The 16,935-nt window shown below is 40.5% G+C and overlaps 1 protein-coding gene across 1 annotated transcript; it reads right to left on the bottom strand.

The window, feature by feature from the left end:
- Window positions 1-293: 293 nt before the first annotated feature.
- LOC130910041 (cytochrome c oxidase subunit 7A-related protein, mitochondrial) lies at window positions 294-15,660 on the bottom strand. The gene is made up of 3 exons (XM_057827069.1): window positions 15,494-15,660; window positions 1,574-1,708; window positions 294-721 (listed from the first exon to the last, which is right to left on the bottom strand). The coding sequence occupies exons 1-3, from the start codon at window positions 15,563-15,565 to the stop codon at window positions 581-583; spliced, it is 348 nt and encodes a 115-aa protein (XP_057683052.1). The 5' UTR covers window positions 15,566-15,660; the 3' UTR covers window positions 294-580.
- Between the last annotated feature and the right edge of the window lie 1,275 nt (window positions 15,661-16,935).

Here is a 16,935-nt window from a genome sequence, read left to right as displayed (position 1 = left end):
GACAATTGCTTCATATTGCAGGCATTAAAGGGTTAAGGTGGAAGATTTTGGTAGCAACTTTTTTTTTTTTAATTGACACCTTTTTAAAATGATCGCTCGATTCTTGGCAGGAGCATATCGATAACCTTTTGGTATACAAAGTATCACGATATGTCACCATTTCGATACTTTGTCACACCCCTACTGTCAACCTAACATTTTTTTTTGGTAGGCTGCCGCTGGGCTTCTCTACCAGCAGGCTTTGTAAGTTTTCTTGGGGAAACCCTGGAGCAAGTTAAGAAATGACGATTGGCTTTGTTTTCCCCGAAAATTTATTCAATTAAATATTTTTTTCATACAAACTATAATAAACTGGATATTGTCTTCTATTGTGTGGGATAAACTTTTTTTTTTTTTTACATTTCCAAGTGGTATCACAGAGGCTCATTGTTGAGTTCACATACAAATTGGCGACATGTCAAAAAAAAAGCCTTGCTTCCACCAAGTGGTTTTGTTTGGAAACTCTTGAGTATTCTGAAGCAACTTGGTGGAGAACATTGGCAAAAAAGTGTCAAGTGAGAATCTGATCTGTTGGCGTTGGTCACTTGTTTCTAGGCTGGGCTGCCATGTAGAGGGCCACCAGGCAGTAGAGCGCGCCCCCTATGGTCAGGGCCATGGTGGTGCGGTAAAGCAGCCGGTCGGGGTAGCCGCGCTTCAGGTGAATGGGGATGCCATCAGGTTTCTAAATTACACAAAAAAAAAAAAAAAATCTGGACTTGCATAAAAACAAATACCATATTTTTCGGACAATAAGTCGCAGTTTTTTTTCCCCCATAGTTTGGCTGGAGGTGCGACTTATACTCAGGAGCGACTTATGTGTGAAATTATTAACACGTTATGAGTGTTAATAATTTTTGTGAAACTGATGATTTGGACAATTTGTTAGCATGTTCTTTATGCTATAGTTATCTAAATAACTCTTATGGCCACGTTCGCGTTCAGCCTTTGGCAATGTGTGTTCAATTGTATTATTGACTTTTTTATATTGAAATGCATGCAATTAGTTTGTGGCACTTTCACGCCCAAGTGGGGGCGCACTCGCACTTGTTTACGCGAAGAAGAGCGCTCACACGGCAGAAGAAGACAAACAGCTACGCAGCATCCGAGCGAGTTGTGGTGGTGGTGGGGGGGGGGGGGCAGAGAGAGAGAGAGAAACAAATAGGCTGCGAACTTACGTTCATTGTTTATGCTTGTAAAATATCTCTTCAGAGGCAACGCCTGTGTGTATAATCTTTTCTGTTTTTGTTGTGTTTTCCACCCACGATCGGACACTTAGAGCCAGTTGTGTGGTTGTTTGAACGATGTGCTAATGCTAGCGAACGCATGCTAACCGTTTGTGTCATTGCTGTAATAGCAGTTAATTTTCATTTATTTACTATGATGCGAATCTGTTTGGTAGGGTTAGGGTTAGTGCGACTTATTTTTTTTCCCTCTTCGTTGGGCATTTTACGGCTGGTGCGACTTATACTCAGGTGCGACTTATGGTCCGAAAAATACGGTAAGTATTTTAGTATTGATTCCACAACATGATTACCTGGAATATCCTCTGGAGGTCAGGCACCTTATTGGTCCCCAAGTACTCCACAACAGGCTTCGCTTCTGACACCACTTTGGTAGGTGTGGCAAAGATCATTGAGGATGATTCGGCCGGAATGACTGGCTTCAAACCCTGCAAAATGAATGGACAACCAGTGAGCTCCAATGTTTAAAGACAAACATCATAGCGAATGACCTCTGTCAGCTCTTCAAATTGCTGCTATTGCAATCATTCTTTGCCAGCCTTTCCCAGTCAAAATGGATTGAAGTCTAGCGCCATCAAGTATTACTGTGTCCATCGCTAACATGTGCTGCACTGTAAAAGTGGTAAAGAAAAAACTTTTTGTATGATGGACTATTGCCATCACCGTCAATGCCAATAGAGAAGAAAGGGGTTTACAGGCATGAAAATGTGTTAGGGGTTAAAAAGTTGAGAAGGGTGTGGAGGAAATTTGTTCAGGTACACTGTGAGTTGTACAGTGTTGTACAGGGCTGTCCCAAACGACTAATTTTCTCCCGATTAGTCAGCCGACTAATTTTACAATTAGTCGACTAATCTAATAATTTCCCCCCCTTTTTTTAATTTTTTTTTTTTTTTTAAACTAATGTAGCAAATACATTTTTTTATGATGCTTATTAATTCACAAAAAACATTTTGGAACACTTAAAGTCTTAATTAAAGTACAAATAAACACGTAAATAACAACAATAAGTCACAAATAAACAATGAGGTCAAATGCTGATAGCCTTAACTAGTGCAAAAGAATGGAATGTAAACAGATTCAGAACACCGACTTCGCCTTTCCAACATGATTCAAAACAATTCTTTTAAAAAATATAGCATTCAATTATAGTATACTTCTATATATTATAGTAGTATAATAATTATTGATTGCCAATCAAATTTTCCATAAAAGGTGTCATTTTAAAGCTATTCTTAGTGTAGAATCTGACTTCTGAAGTATGTGGGATTAACTCCAGAAATCGTTATTTATATGACGAACATGACGTGCTTTTATTTTGAAATGTTCGCCGGAAGTATGTTCGCTAAACCACTAACCGTAAGCTTTACACTCGGCAAAAAAACTCTTTTTGTCATTGCATGTGGTGTCAATGATGAATTTTTTTTTCACTTTTCTCATTTGCAAATGCTGTTGACCAGCGATTTTTCATTTTTGAAGTGTCACCTTTAACCGCATGTTTGGGTTTTGGAGAAGACTGCCAATGTTTTATAGCAGGCTAATGTAGGTTGTCTTTTTCCCCCCAATAGCCTCAATGTAGCAATGCTAACGTTTACAGTGTTTAACCATTTAACACTTCAGCCTATTTTGGCCGAATTTGCATGCATTTGATGTTGCCTTTATATTTCAAAGAAAAAAATGTTTACAATGGCCAAGTTGGGTCTCTTTTTTCGGGACACCTTGAACTTCATGTCCAAACTGTTGTTTTCTTCACTGACAAATTATAATCCACATTTTGGACCCAAAAAGTAAAAAAAAATCTTTTTTCAAAAATTGTAATGTTGATGTCCCATTGACAACCAAACATGCTTGACCAACCGTTTTCAAGCTTGATCATATTTATTCAACTTGTTAGGATAAACATTCAATAGAAAAAAATAAGATTGAATAGTTTTATGTTTGACAATTCAACACAAACAGCGGGTATGGTCATAGGCGTTTTTGGCCTTTACACATACTAGGCAAGGCAAGGCAAGGCAAATTTATTTATATAGCACAATTCAACACAAGGCAATTCAAAGTGCTTTACATCACATGAAAACCATAAAAATCACATTTAAATCAACACAACGTAAAAACCAAGACAAAAGATCGCATTTAATCACAGAATAAAAATAAATAAATAAAAATAAAACAAAAATAGAAATAAAGCAAAAACTACTACTAATAATAATCATTGAAATCAGCAATGGAGATAAGCACAAGAGGAATAGAAGGCAGGTAGATTGAAATATATAGACAGTTATGGATATGCAGTGCTAAACAAAAGCGTTTTTAGCCCTGATTTAAATGAGCTAACGGTTTGAGCATACTTCAGACCTTCGGGTAACTTGTTCCAGAGGTGAGGAGCATAATAACTAAATGCTGCCTCACCCTGCTTGGTTCTTGTTCTTGGAACATGCAGAAGACCCGTTCCAGACGACCTTAGGGGTCTAGATGTCTCATAGGAATCTAACAAGTCAAGCATGTATTTTGGTCCAAGGCCATTAAGTGTTTTGTAGACGAGCAGTAGTATTTTATAGTCTATCCTTTGACTCACTGGAAGCCAGTGTAGCGATTTCAAAACCGGTGTAATGTGGTCCAGCTTCCTTGTATTTGTGAGGACTCTGGCTGCAGCATTCTGTACTAGCTGCAGCTTCCTGACTGATTTTTTATCAAGACCTGTAAATATACCGTTGCAGTAGTCCAATCTGCTGAAAACGAATGCATGCATAAGTTTTTCCATGTCTTGTTGAGTCAGAAGCCCCTTAATTCTGGTTATATTTTTTAGGTGGTAATAAGCGGATTTAGTGACGGACTTTAGATGGCTATCAAATTTTAGGTCTGAGTCAATAATTACGCCAAGGTTTCTGACTTGATTTGTAGCTGTAAGTGACATTGTGCTAAGTTGGCTGCTTATCTTTGACCTTTCCTTTTTTGGCCCAAAAATGATCACCTCTGTTTTCTCCACATTTAACTGGAGAAAATTCTGGCACATCCATTCATTGATTTGATGAATGCATTTACTCAGGGAGACTAAGGGACTATAATCATGTGGGGACACAGAAATGTACAGTTGTGTGTCATCTGCATAGGCGTGATAGGAGATGTCATACTGTTCCATTATCTGAGCTAACGGAAGCATATAGATGTTAAATAAGAGTGGTCCAAGAATTGACCCTTGAGGGACTCCACACGTGAATTTGGTTCGTTCTGACTGATAATTTCCGATTGACACAAAGAAATCCCTATCATGTAAATAGGATGTGAACCACTGAAGAATAGTGTCAGTAAGCCCTACCCACTGTTCCAATCTGCTGAGTAGTATGTTGTGATCAACCGTGTCAAATGCGGCGCTGAGATCCAATAGTAGCAGAACAGATGATTTGCCTGCATCGGTATTCCGACGAATATCATTTAGGACTTTGATAAGCACGGTCTCGGTGCTGTGTTGTGGCCGAAATCCAGACTGAAATGAGTCAAAAAGATTGTTTTGGATCATAAAAGTCTGGATCTGTTCAAACACAACCCTTTCGATAATTTTCCCCAGGAATGTCAGATTTGATATTGGCCTGTAATTACTAATGGTTGAGGCATCCAGATTAGGTTTTTTTAGGAGAGGTTTTATTACTGCAGTTTTTAAAGTCTGAGGAAACTCTCCTGTTTGGAGGGAAGTATTTATAATCTGAAGTATGTCTGGGGCTATGCAATGAAAAACAGTTTTGAAAAAGTTTGAAGGAAGGATGTCAAGGCAGCATGTTGTGGGCTTTAGTTTCGACACAATTTCTGTTAAAGTGGCATAGTCCAAGAGGCTAAACTGTCTAAGATTGACGTGGGGGACATGTTGGGAGGCATTTAGTGTAACATTTGTTAATCCGGAGTTGCACACAGTCTGTCTAATCATTAGTACTTTGTGTGTAAAAAATGCTGCGAAATTATTACAGGACACCTCAGATGCCAATTCCTGAGGTATTGATGCTTGTGGGTTTGTCAGTTTGTCAACAACAGAAAATAGTGTGCGAGTATTGTTGGTGTTTCTACTAATGATCTCTGAAAAATATGATTGTCTAGCATTTTTCAGTTCCTGGTTGTATTTGCGAAGACTCTCTTTGTAGATATCATAAAAAACTAGGAGTTTGTTTTTTCGCCATCTGCGTTCTGCTCGTCTACAAACTTGCTTTTGTTTTATAGCTAGTATGGCATTTCTCCAGGGTGACCTCTTCTTTCTTGACAAGGTTTTTGTCTTAATCGGGGCAATAGTGTCCATTACAGTCATCACACCGGAACTGAAACTATTTACAAGTTCTTCCACTGGAGCTATTGTAGGGGTTAATAATGAGGCATAGGCCTGTGTGAATAACGCACATGTGTTATCACTTATGTAACGCTTCCTAATAAACTCTGTTTCCCTTTTCAGAGGATGGACAGGGGTGGTCATTTTAAACATAATGCAGTAGTGATCAGACAGAGCAACATCATTCACTGTGACCTCAGAGATGTTAAGACCTTTGGATATTATTAAGTCCAGTATGTGCCCTCTGTTATGTGTTGGAACTGTGACATGCTGAGATAAACCAAATGTATCCAAAATATTTAAAAGCTCTCTAGCACATCCTTCTTCAGGATTATCAACATGAATGTTAAAGTCACCCACTAAAACAACACAATCAAAGTCCATGCACACGGAAGACAGTATTTTGGTAAACTCATCAAAGAACATTGTGTTATACTTCGGTGGTCTGTAAATTGTTACCAAGGCAGCTCTGCAAGGGCTTTTTAGCTGAATGACAATATACTCAAAGGAATCAAACTGACCACATGAAATATTCGTGCATTGAAAACTGTCCCTGATCAGACTGGCAACCCCACCTCCTTTCTTATGGGTTCTTGGCGCACTAAAGAAATTGAAGTTTGCGGGGGTTGCCTCGATCAGAACTGTCGAACTCTTATCTTGATCTAACCAAGTTTCTGTTAGGAACAACATGTCAAGGTTATGTTTGCAGATAAAATCATTAATTAAGAAAGATTTGCCAGCTAAAGATCTAATATTTAGCAGAGCCAATTGGAGATGCCAGACTGGATTCACTGGTGAGCTTTGGGAATGACATACTATGGTTAACAGGTTGGCAGAATTTATTGAACGTTTTTTATTTCTCACCAGTCTAGCCCTTTTTTTGTTGTTTATCACCACTGGGATTGTTGAGCATACATACTGTACTCCATAAGGCCCCGGCTTTTGCTGGGACAGAAAAGTCTTTGTAATGTTTTCACAGCCTGGACCCGGTGCACATCATATTGGTGTCGCAAACATGGCTTCCTCCATAGAAGGATAATACCGTGTAGTTCCAGAGTTGTAGTGCTTTGGCTTTGCCCCGAGAGAATTCCAGTGGAAGCTGGTTGGTTTGTTGCCATCTTCCCCTGGCACCTGTCGGGTGTGGCAGGTACAGGGTGGAAGCGAAGACATGAACTTGAGGAGATCAAGAGACTGGTTAACCTTGCTATCTAGACCCATGGAGTCCCAATCAGGTTGACTCATTATTCCATCCAAACTAAGTCGTCGGCGGGGTGGCTTCCGGGACTGTGGGGATTTAGGCCTTGATGAGGCCTTAGCCTGACTGAGTCGGCGGAGTGGTGGCGTCTTGGAGTGTGAGGATTTGGTGCTGGATGGGGCCTTATCCTGGAGTCGGCGGCGTGGTGGCGTCTTGGAGTGTGAGGATTTGGGGCTGGATGGGGCCTTAGCCTGGAGTCGGCGGCATGGTGGCGTCTTGGAGTGCGAGGATTTGGTGCTGGATGGGGCCTCGACAGCAGAGGATTGCACGGTCGGGTCGTTCTCCTCCTGTTGAGCTGATGGAGCCACTTCTTGAGTCTCGTCTGAAGGGGGTCGATCACCTGCTACCAGGGTCTCCTTCCGTTGAGGCAGTGGAGCCTCAGCAGAGGAGGGTTGGTCACAGCCTGGCGGGGCTAGCTTAGTCACTTCCCCTTCAGCGACTATCGGCTCCATTTTTGGAGGAGAGATTGATCCTGCGTGCACACTGTCTGATTCAGCACTCATCCCAGCCACCATGTTTATCCGATGTTTTGGGACAGCTTGCCTCCTTTCCTCGAGATAAGCAGACTGTCTGTGCCTCAAGAGATAAAACATGCTGCTGCTTAGTAACCGCACTCCTGACTTATTTAGGTGAAGGCCATCGTTCTTAAAGAGGTGCCTGCGCCCTGAAAATATGTTGAAATTGTCAATGAAGTACATCGATTGTCCAGCGCATGTTGCTTTGAGCCATTTGTTAAGCATCATCACTCTGCTGAAACTTTCATCCCCCAGCCTGGGCGCGGGTATGGGTCCACTGAAAAACACCTCAGTATTTAAAGTTCCGACTTTGTTTATCAGTTCAGTGAAGTCTTGCTTTAAAAGCTCTGATTTTTGTTTCGCAATATCGAGGGCTCCTGTGTGTATTATCAGACTAGTGGCTGTTGGATACTATGGTCAAAACAGGTTATATACAGTGCAAAATAGTGAGATAAAATATTATATATATCATCTAACGCACAAAGGGTTTGGAGGATATCTCTTTGTGAAGTTAGGTGTTCTACCCATCACCTTATCAAAAGTATATACATACATGCAATCAAGCTTCTCGAACACACATCTACATAAAATTCAAAAGTAGTTCAGTTCAATTAAAAATTTTCAGACATGCGACCCAATAAAGGTTTTTTTTTTTTTTTTGCGCACTCAATAAAGCTTCTTCTTGAACAGGTCACGGAGCTGCGTCACGGTCTCACACAATGTCACAACGCCTACTCTCACGGTGTTTACGCGCTGCTGTCACTTCTACTCGCCGAGACGGCGACTCATCAAAAGAAAACAACGACAAATACGGCTCATCTTCATCCTTGAGTTAATGAAATAATGCATTAGTTTGCGCTAAATGTAGTTTTAGATTTATTCTGCACGTTTCAAAGTCGCTCGCTCAAACCAACCGGCCGTTGCTTGCTTCGCATGCCTCCCTTTCATTAGTTGGTGCCTCGCTCGGAAATTTGTTAAAAATGATCACATTCAGTTCGTCCTTCTTGACATCACTACACAACGGCTCTTGGGATATGTAGTCTTTTGTGCTGCTTTCGGTTTTGAAAAAGGACAAGAAATGATGGAAATATGGAGATAGATGCATGGTCCATGCAGCGTTTTAATGCATATTTATGAGTGCAATAAAAATATAAAATTCAAATGACATTATCTCCCGTTTTTCTTGGTCGATTGACTTTAAATAAAAACTGGTGTGGACATCAACTTCCGAACTTTCAAATGAGACCAACCAGCGGCACGTGGGTGACATAATTACAGCGTGACGAAGCTTCAAAGACGATATGCGTAAACGCGTCGCTGCCGACACGTTCGGTGTTAAAGGGTTAATATACACGTTTTTCCTTATTTTGTATGTTTGAACTTTTATTGTACTGAGTGTTGATGACCAATAAGCATCTGTGAAAGGAACTGTTGTCTCATATGCCATCAGCATCCAAGCACAAATGTATGCACGCGTGCCTGGCCATAAAACGCAGCTGTGCAAATTACCGCCCTCATTTCTATTTACCGTGCGATAAATTGACTCATTGCATATCGCGACAGGCTTAGCAACTTTGATAAAAAATATCGTTAGTTAGTTAGATGGACTTACGATCTGCCAGCTTGTAATGATCTCCTGTCAGCTTCCAAAATTACAACTGGGTGACGGCGCTTTAGGTGTTCATTCACGGCCGACGTGCAGCCAAGCTTGGCATTGAAGAGAGAGGACACAACAGTGTACCCTCCTTTGGTTCGTTGAAATAAGTCAACGTTTTGGCCACTCTGGTGCGCTTTTTGGGCTTTGTGCCGCTTTCCCCCGAGCGTCCGACATTCATGAAAATCTCTCGACCCCCACCCCCCCCTTAAAAATATTCTCCTCGGATCTACACAATTCACGTAGGTCACCATATTTTACTTCAAAGTGGCGAATTTCGCCAAAAGGTGAGAGATTTTCATGCCTGGGTTTAAAACGAGTTTTTAATGCCGCTGATGCTGACATTGAAGCGAATATCTTTAGCCTGGGGAGGTGACCGAATTATGTGTGTAAGAAGCAGATGGTCGATAAGCGGGGGAATTAAATGTGGCATTTTAATATGTAAACATGAAAGATGATTCAAAATTAGCAATTCAGAAGGGGGATTAGCTTTAAAAACAGCAATGGCAGACGTTCGTCTGCTTTATTTTTGGAGAAGAAACTAGAAATACCATATGAGCATACATACACGGTACATGTGCATTTCTAAACTAATGATGTCATCACACGACCTACCTGTAGAGGTGCTAATTACGGTGCTGTGAAACCGCGATAAGATAAAGGTGCTAAGATGCAACGACTTCACAGACAATGTGCAGACCTTCAGTTCACCTGCGGAAATGAGGACCTCCTTTTTCCCACCTATAGTTCGAGCCAACTTTCACTCTACAGTAGTCAATGAAATACCACGGTTTATGTTGATGAGCGACAACAAAAAGTGAGAATAACAAAATCTTGTGTGAAAAAGATTGTAGCCAATAGTTTTGCTTGATAAATTAAATAACGTTACTGTATTAGCCCTTTTGAAATCTGGAAAAATTGAAAACCCTTAGTAATCTGATAAGACAAATAATTGCCCACAGGTCAGGCGGTCAATTCCTGGAAATACTGGCGGCCCTCCTGCGTCAATACTACTAGCTAGCAGACCGGAAGTCACTTGTGTAAAAATACGGTGTATCCGGTCGATTTTCAAACTAATATGCAATCGTAACCCACTTTTTGAGTCCATCAGATCTCTTGAGTGGTAGATCAGGGCACAGTTGACTTGTCTTTGTTGATTTACAGTTGTCTTCTCTGCTATAATAACAACCAACACGGCCCCGTGTTCAATACAATACCCTCCTACCGCAACAAAACAAGTAGGAACTAATATTCACATAGGAACTAAAGTTATACAACATAAAATATACAATATAAACAGGGGTGCACATAAGTGGTCCGCATGCGCGCATGCGTACTGGACGTAGACAAACGCGCTGGCCCTCAACGGCTTCCATACGCTTTTGCGTACCGATGGCTGACCACTGTATTTGCGGCGGACATGAGAAAATAACTTCTCAAAATGTCGAAGAGGCAGGCCACACTGAGTAATTACTTCCGTGGTTCCCCACCCCTGTCAAAAGACAGACAGACGACAGAGACGTCACCGGAGCTACCGAAAAAAAAGGACTTTTGCTGAAAAGTGGCTACAGGAGGTACCATGGCTAGAAGCAAATGATGCTCGCACGGAAATGCGGTACGAAATGTGCCGTGAGAATCCCAATGTCGCCGATAAGAGCAGCGCATTTTATGTAGGGTCAAAGAATTTCAGCCATCCAAACTTTGAAAAGCACGAAAAAAACAGAGAGCATGTGGTAATTAAGCAAACTATCGATATCAGACATGACCCCACTCGCCCTGTGGACAAGTCGCGGAATGAAGGTAATGAACAGCGACATGCACCGACAAACGTGTTTTTGCTCGCATTTTACAAAGCTAAACATGCACGTTCAATGAGGTCTTATGAGGAGGACATCCCATCCCATGGATTTAATGTGGGAGCCGCATAATGCCCTTTATTTTGAATTAGTGCTTTTATGTTTATTTCTTTACATTTCACTTCAAAGTAATGCCAATTTTGTTGTGCCAGTTGATGTTAATCAAGCATTAATTGTTGATATAATTAATTAAAGTTAATTGGCTCTAAGTAAAGCTTGTCATAAATTTATCGCATCAGGCGGGTCGGCTCTCAAGCTCAATGAGGACCAAGTCACATCTCCAGGTCCTCCTCTGAGAACCTGAGCGAAAAAATTATGTGCACCCCTGAATATAAATGAATACTACATCACATTTGTAAAATATAAACACATAATAAAATAAAAGGCCATTTAAATAACATAAATTGAAATGAGCTAAAACACCTGTAATTAAATAATAAAAATAATACACACATCCTGCTAACACAATTAAATTTATTCATTTCTGTGTGGCGCTTTAACTTGAGAAAATCCACCAATAAAGCTTTTGAAAACCCTTCATAAGAAAAAAAATTCATTGAGGCATTTCAATTGTAAAATACATGTTAAAATCTTTGTCATTGGGATTGCTTTTCTCATTAGCACAGGACTTCTTTTTTCTTCTTTCTTTCAGAAAGAAAGCTGACCAATACACGGGGTCTGAAAGGCAAATTGATTTTTGGATTATTATCTTCAAATATCCGCTACTTTTTGAGCAGAATTCTAGCTTTGTATAGGCTACTGTTCCTATTGTTGAAAACACAAAAGTGTGTAAAAATACTAGCACATTTATATTTTGCATTTTGTTTTCTTACTGTACCGAAAATGAACCGAACCATGACCTCAAAACCGAGGTACGTACCGAACCGATATTTTTGTGTACCATTACGCCCCTAACCATAACACATCAGAAAAATTCGATGTTGTCTTTTCCGTTAAACTAGAAGGACTAGTTGTGAATGTGCATGTTTTACAGCCACTGATGGCACTAGACGTCCAATTAATTTGACTAGGAGGCCTAGCAGAAATCATCTGCTGCCAGACTCACCCAGTCAAAGTTGATTTGCCATCGCTGCCAACTCTTCCTGTCCTAGATGAATCAGTCGACTACAATGTAATTTTGGCCTCTGGTATTCACCTTCAATTTGGTGCTAGACATGTGCTGATTACCAATTTCAAGAGATACCGTGGTATGAAAACGTCAAGGTTTCAAAACTGCAAACATTTTCTGTCATACCGTCCCTAAGGTATTACCTATTTTTTATGCCCCAAAAATGCAAGGAGAAATCTCTCGCTTTCAGCTGCAAGGCTCAACCCTCCCCCACTGGTTGTTGCTCAGTGTCAGTGAGTCAGCTGTGCTACACAATGGCTAAAAGAGGTGAAACTCCTGACCTTTTCTCCCCGTCGAAGAAAATTAAATCGCTGGTATGGGAATGCTTCGGCTACAGGAAAGTTACAGTCGGCCGCGGCTTAGAGGAGGAGGGCCAACCGACATGTAAAGGCCGAGTTATGCTTCCGCGTCAGATCTGCGCCGTCAAGACCCGATTTACGACCCTGCGCCATAGCCTCTCTGGGTCCTTTTTTTTTCCCTGACTTCGCGTCACGTCAACGCGTGTGACGTGGTGGAAACGGACTATGCTTGGTCCGCTCAGACTGTTGTTTCCAGTTCAGAGCGAAATCACCGCCATCCTCAAACATTATTTTTCTACACGCAAAAACGGACCAAGCCAAATACGGGGCTGGAGGTCAGCCAGCGATTGAATAAAAAAAAAATGGAAGAACCACCGAGACAAGTACAGTATGGGTGTTTTCGGAATCGAATGGCCACACGAAGCGGTGACCCAGTCGGCCAAAAACTGCCAGCTTTTTAACACTTTATGTCGTATGTTTGGTTGGTGCACTTCATCATTTATTGTGTAAATATATTTGCTGTGAGTCTGTGACTTATTTACGTGTCACACTTCATGTATATGAAGAATAAAGCACAGGTTTGGCGTCAAAAGAGTTGTTTTGATGTTTAATTTTCAACAAAAGACAGTTGATACACGATACGATACATCATCACTGATTGAGAGCGCCTAGGTGTTTTTATGATAACATTAACTCATTCACTCCCAGCCATTTTCACCGGAGCAAGGCCCTTCGCTCCCGGCCATTTTACTGGATTTTGACTGATTTTGCAAGGCCCACAAAAAATTCTGTTCTATTGCTATATAACCATGGAACCCACCAAAAGAAAGATTAGACTCTCTTCTTCCAGCAGAAAAAAAAGTAAGTTCATATCTTTTTCCATTCTTTAGAAATCAGCATTAGAAAATAGCTTAGTTTGAGCAATTCTCCAATTTCTGATGAAAACAACGGAGAAAATGAGCTTTTTGTAAACGCAAAAATTTCAAACATAACTTTGACTTTAACACGGCTATTTTTTGCTTCAGTGACATCCCAAACATCTGAATAATGTTTTCCTTTTACAAAATAACATGAACAACCAGCCAAATAGAGCTTTTGATAGCAAAGTAATAATTTATTCACACTTACCTAACTGAGAGATGACGTTTGGTGGCTGCGACATCGGTTAAACTTTTCCCTCATTGTCGACTGTCTCGTAAAGATGGATTTTTTTTTTTGGTCTTTTTTTTGTGGTGACCACTGTCTCGTTCGCCTGGGGAACTTATGTTCCTGGGGGGGAACTGGTTTGGCCGTGCGCGTTTCCGTGCAGGACACTCGAGCGTGCGGTGGACCTGAGCAGCGCGGCTCTGCTAACTTCCCTAATAAAGTTGTACTGTTTGAATTGGGTTGTGGCGTCTTAACAAATGCGCTACTGCCCTCCAGTGGTCAGTTTTATTGCTTTAAAATTGGTTTTGAGGCTTGTTTTTTGTTTCGGCGATAGATCGGAAGCTCTAGATGCTTCTTGTACAAAAAAACGCAAAAGACGTATAAATACGTTTGTGGGACAGTTAAGCATTTAAAAATAGAACGTCTTTATATGTTTCTGGGAGCAAATGAGTTAACATCAAGGCTTCCAACGCAGTTTGGGAAATTCCATAGACGCCAGAAATCTGCTATGGCTTCCCACTGGCCGGTTGTAGGACACAGCAAAAAAATCAGGCTGGAGGGCTTTGCAGACCTCGGACAAAACACTGGACCCAGCGATCGACGCCAGTTTGAAGCTAGCCGCTAGAGCTACCTGGTTTCCACCCAAGGCTAGAACTCTCTAAGCAGCATCAAAAGTTGGACAGACAGCCTCGAAACCGTCTTCTGCGTCGCCTGCGCCTCAACATTTGTATGATCAACATTAATTCAATGTTGATTAGCTGAAGATCCACATTCAAGCGTTCCATCTTGCATTGTTTATTTTTTCTCCGTTAAACTAGTCAAGAGGAAGTCAACAAGCATGCCCCAAAACCGTACAAACATAACGCCACACCCCTCTAGTGGCTTGGCGGTGAATTACAGAGCAACGCGTCACCTGGCCAGAGAACCATCGAATGTCAAATGACGCCGTAGTCGCTGCGCCTTCACCGCAACACAGGAGCATAACTCAGGCTTAAAACATGTTTGCGGAGGTTGGCTGCCGAGGAGGCAATACCTCCGATATGATTTCGGATTTATACAAAACTAAAGGTTAGTAAACACTCATGAACGTTTCCCACCAGCTAAAAAAGTAAACTCCAGCATGTTTAGCATGTCTAGCGGTTGTAAAAGATGTGGGGGTTTTTTGTCTCTGGAAATTGTCTGCGTTGAGAAAGAGAGTGCGTGTATAATGTAAACATGATTCGAGTGCTACACACATGCTTTTTATAGAAAATAATTATTTTTGTTCTGATGGTGATAATGTTGAGCTGTGGCTACAGGTTTAGACTCACCTAAAGAACTGCATTTATTTCAATTTTATTTGGAATATTTTTTTTAATGTATTTTAACGCTATGCTTATGTTTCGATTTGCTGTGTTTTGAAAAAAAAATATGTTCAATAGAAAAAATAATTTTTAAAACCCATTTATCTCAAAGTAACATATTTTAGAGCTGTAATTGCAATACCGTCATATTTTGGCGTAAGGTTATTATACCATCAGACTATAATACCAGCACATGCCTATTTGGGACAAAACAAAACAAATGGCACCAATAAATTGAGTACCGTAACTATCGTGTCCTAACAGGGGAAAGAAAAACACGCGAAGAGTCTTTATCGAAAGGTCACTTTTGACAGGAACACATCCTGTTGGTCCGATAGAATTTGAAACCATACAACACCTGATAATAAGATAACCTTTACCAACAATAGATTGAAGGTTTAAAAGGTCAGACGAGTTGTTTTGTCAGGATACAAATGCTTGATATGTCTTGTTACCATACTACAATAACCCTAGTATTTTACTTTATAATCACAATATGGAGGTGGCATTGAAATAATGAAGTTAATTATTGTATTTTACCCTAAAACGCAAAAGTGAGGTAAACAGGCTTAATATTTTAAACATTGCGGCTTGTCGAAAAAGTTGCATTTTACGCAGGCAGGCACGCAAGCGAACACAGCGCCATGAAGGTCACCGCCAACCGTGACCGTCCGTCTTTAGAATCACACGCCAACGTAAGAGCTCACCTGTGGGGCGTAAGCCGTCGACGGAGATGAACCCGCCAGCTTTTGCGTGATACCGCTGAATTTGTAGTACATATTTCTTGGGGGGAGGACGAGTGTACACGCTGTGCACAACAGAAACACCCGGCGAAAAGGTCTTCCTCCTTCGCGTGTCGAGGGAAAGTGACGTCACGGATCAGCTGACTCGGCCTTAGTTTTCTTATTGGAGGGCAGACAAAAATGCCGCCCCAATATAAGTGTATTTTATTTACAATACAATACAGTACAACTGAATTGATAAATGCTTATACCGTAGTGTCTCGCTTATATTGTTCGCCAAGAAATAAATAGCAAAAAATATGGAGGTGCGGAGGTTAAAGGGCTTTTTCAATTTTGTTTATTCTGTAAATATACAGTAAACATTACATATAAACACTGTACAAATGCGGTTATGTCTTTAATTAAAGCACAAATTGCCTTAACATATGTTGTAAAATGCAACAATTTTGGCTGAAGCATCTTCATGACGCTACCAAAACCAATTAGCCAATAAATGCACACATTAAAATGTACAACCCACTTAGAAACTTACTTATGAAGCAAAAAGAGTCCAGTTTGTGTGTGTATTGAATTGGCTGCCAATTTTTCCAGAGTAATTAACCTATAGCCATCTCTTATTATTACAATCATCAAAAACGATCAATACAGTACTATACAAAACACAATATAATAGTAACACCATTGTGTAGTGTTCATTTTCTGGAGAGGTTCAAAATCAATATTTAATCCACCGCATTACCATGAAAATGGTACCAAAAAAAAAAAAAATCACGAGAAATGTTGATAAATGGAAATTATATTCTAATGTGTTTTAAATACCAATTAACGGATCCGAGAGTTTTTAGGCTCGAATGTTTTGTGTCAGTATGTGTGTGTTTACTTCCGATTCCAGCTCTCCAATGTGCAATTTTCAATAAATGAAGTAATCACAGTTCTCAGCAATTCCTTTTATTCTTACAAAACTACTCTATACACCACAAATGGTGAAAAAAAAGTGTGTTATGGCGCCTTTGATACCAAAATACACAAGTGATTATAGTCTTTGTCACAGTTATGCTCCCGGAAAGACACACTAGATGAAAAGGATATCGATGTGGGAAGAGATGAAAAATCGACACTTAATTACAAAGAGATGAATTTCAGTCTGATCTTTGTTTGATGGGGTGACAGGAGAAACAGCTATAGTTGTCCAATACATTTGAACGGGGTGACACGAATGATCATGCTTAAGGATGTTCCGATCCAGGTTTTTGCACTTCCGATCCGATACCGGTATTGTTTTGCACTTCCGATCCGATACCGATACTGGCCGATACCGATACCGGCCTATCTGAGCATGTGTTAAAGTTTAAAGTTATTTAGCCTCCTTACTTAGTTGTCAGACTCATGTTGAAAAAGGTTTGATA

Source organism: Corythoichthys intestinalis, chromosome 21 (assembly GCF_030265065.1).
Source record: "Corythoichthys intestinalis isolate RoL2023-P3 chromosome 21, ASM3026506v1, whole genome shotgun sequence".
Taxonomy (NCBI): Eukaryota; Metazoa; Chordata; class Actinopteri; order Syngnathiformes; family Syngnathidae; genus Corythoichthys; species Corythoichthys intestinalis.
Note: the sequence above shows the minus strand (reverse complement) of the source record. Positions and strands in the feature narration are given on the sequence as shown.

Coding starts and splice junctions, on each gene's coding strand:
- LOC130910041 (XM_057827069.1), bottom strand. CDS start 15,565: ATGTACTACAAATTCAGCGGTATCACGCAAAAGCTGGCGGGTTCATCT. Junction 1,709..15,493: donor CGACGGCTTACGCCCCACAG/GTGAGCTCTTAC, acceptor TTCATTTTGCAG/GGTTTGAAGCCAGTCATTCC. Junction 722..1,573: donor ACCTCCAGAGGATATTCCAG/GTAATCATGTTG, acceptor TGTGTAATTTAG/AAACCTGATGGCATCCCCAT.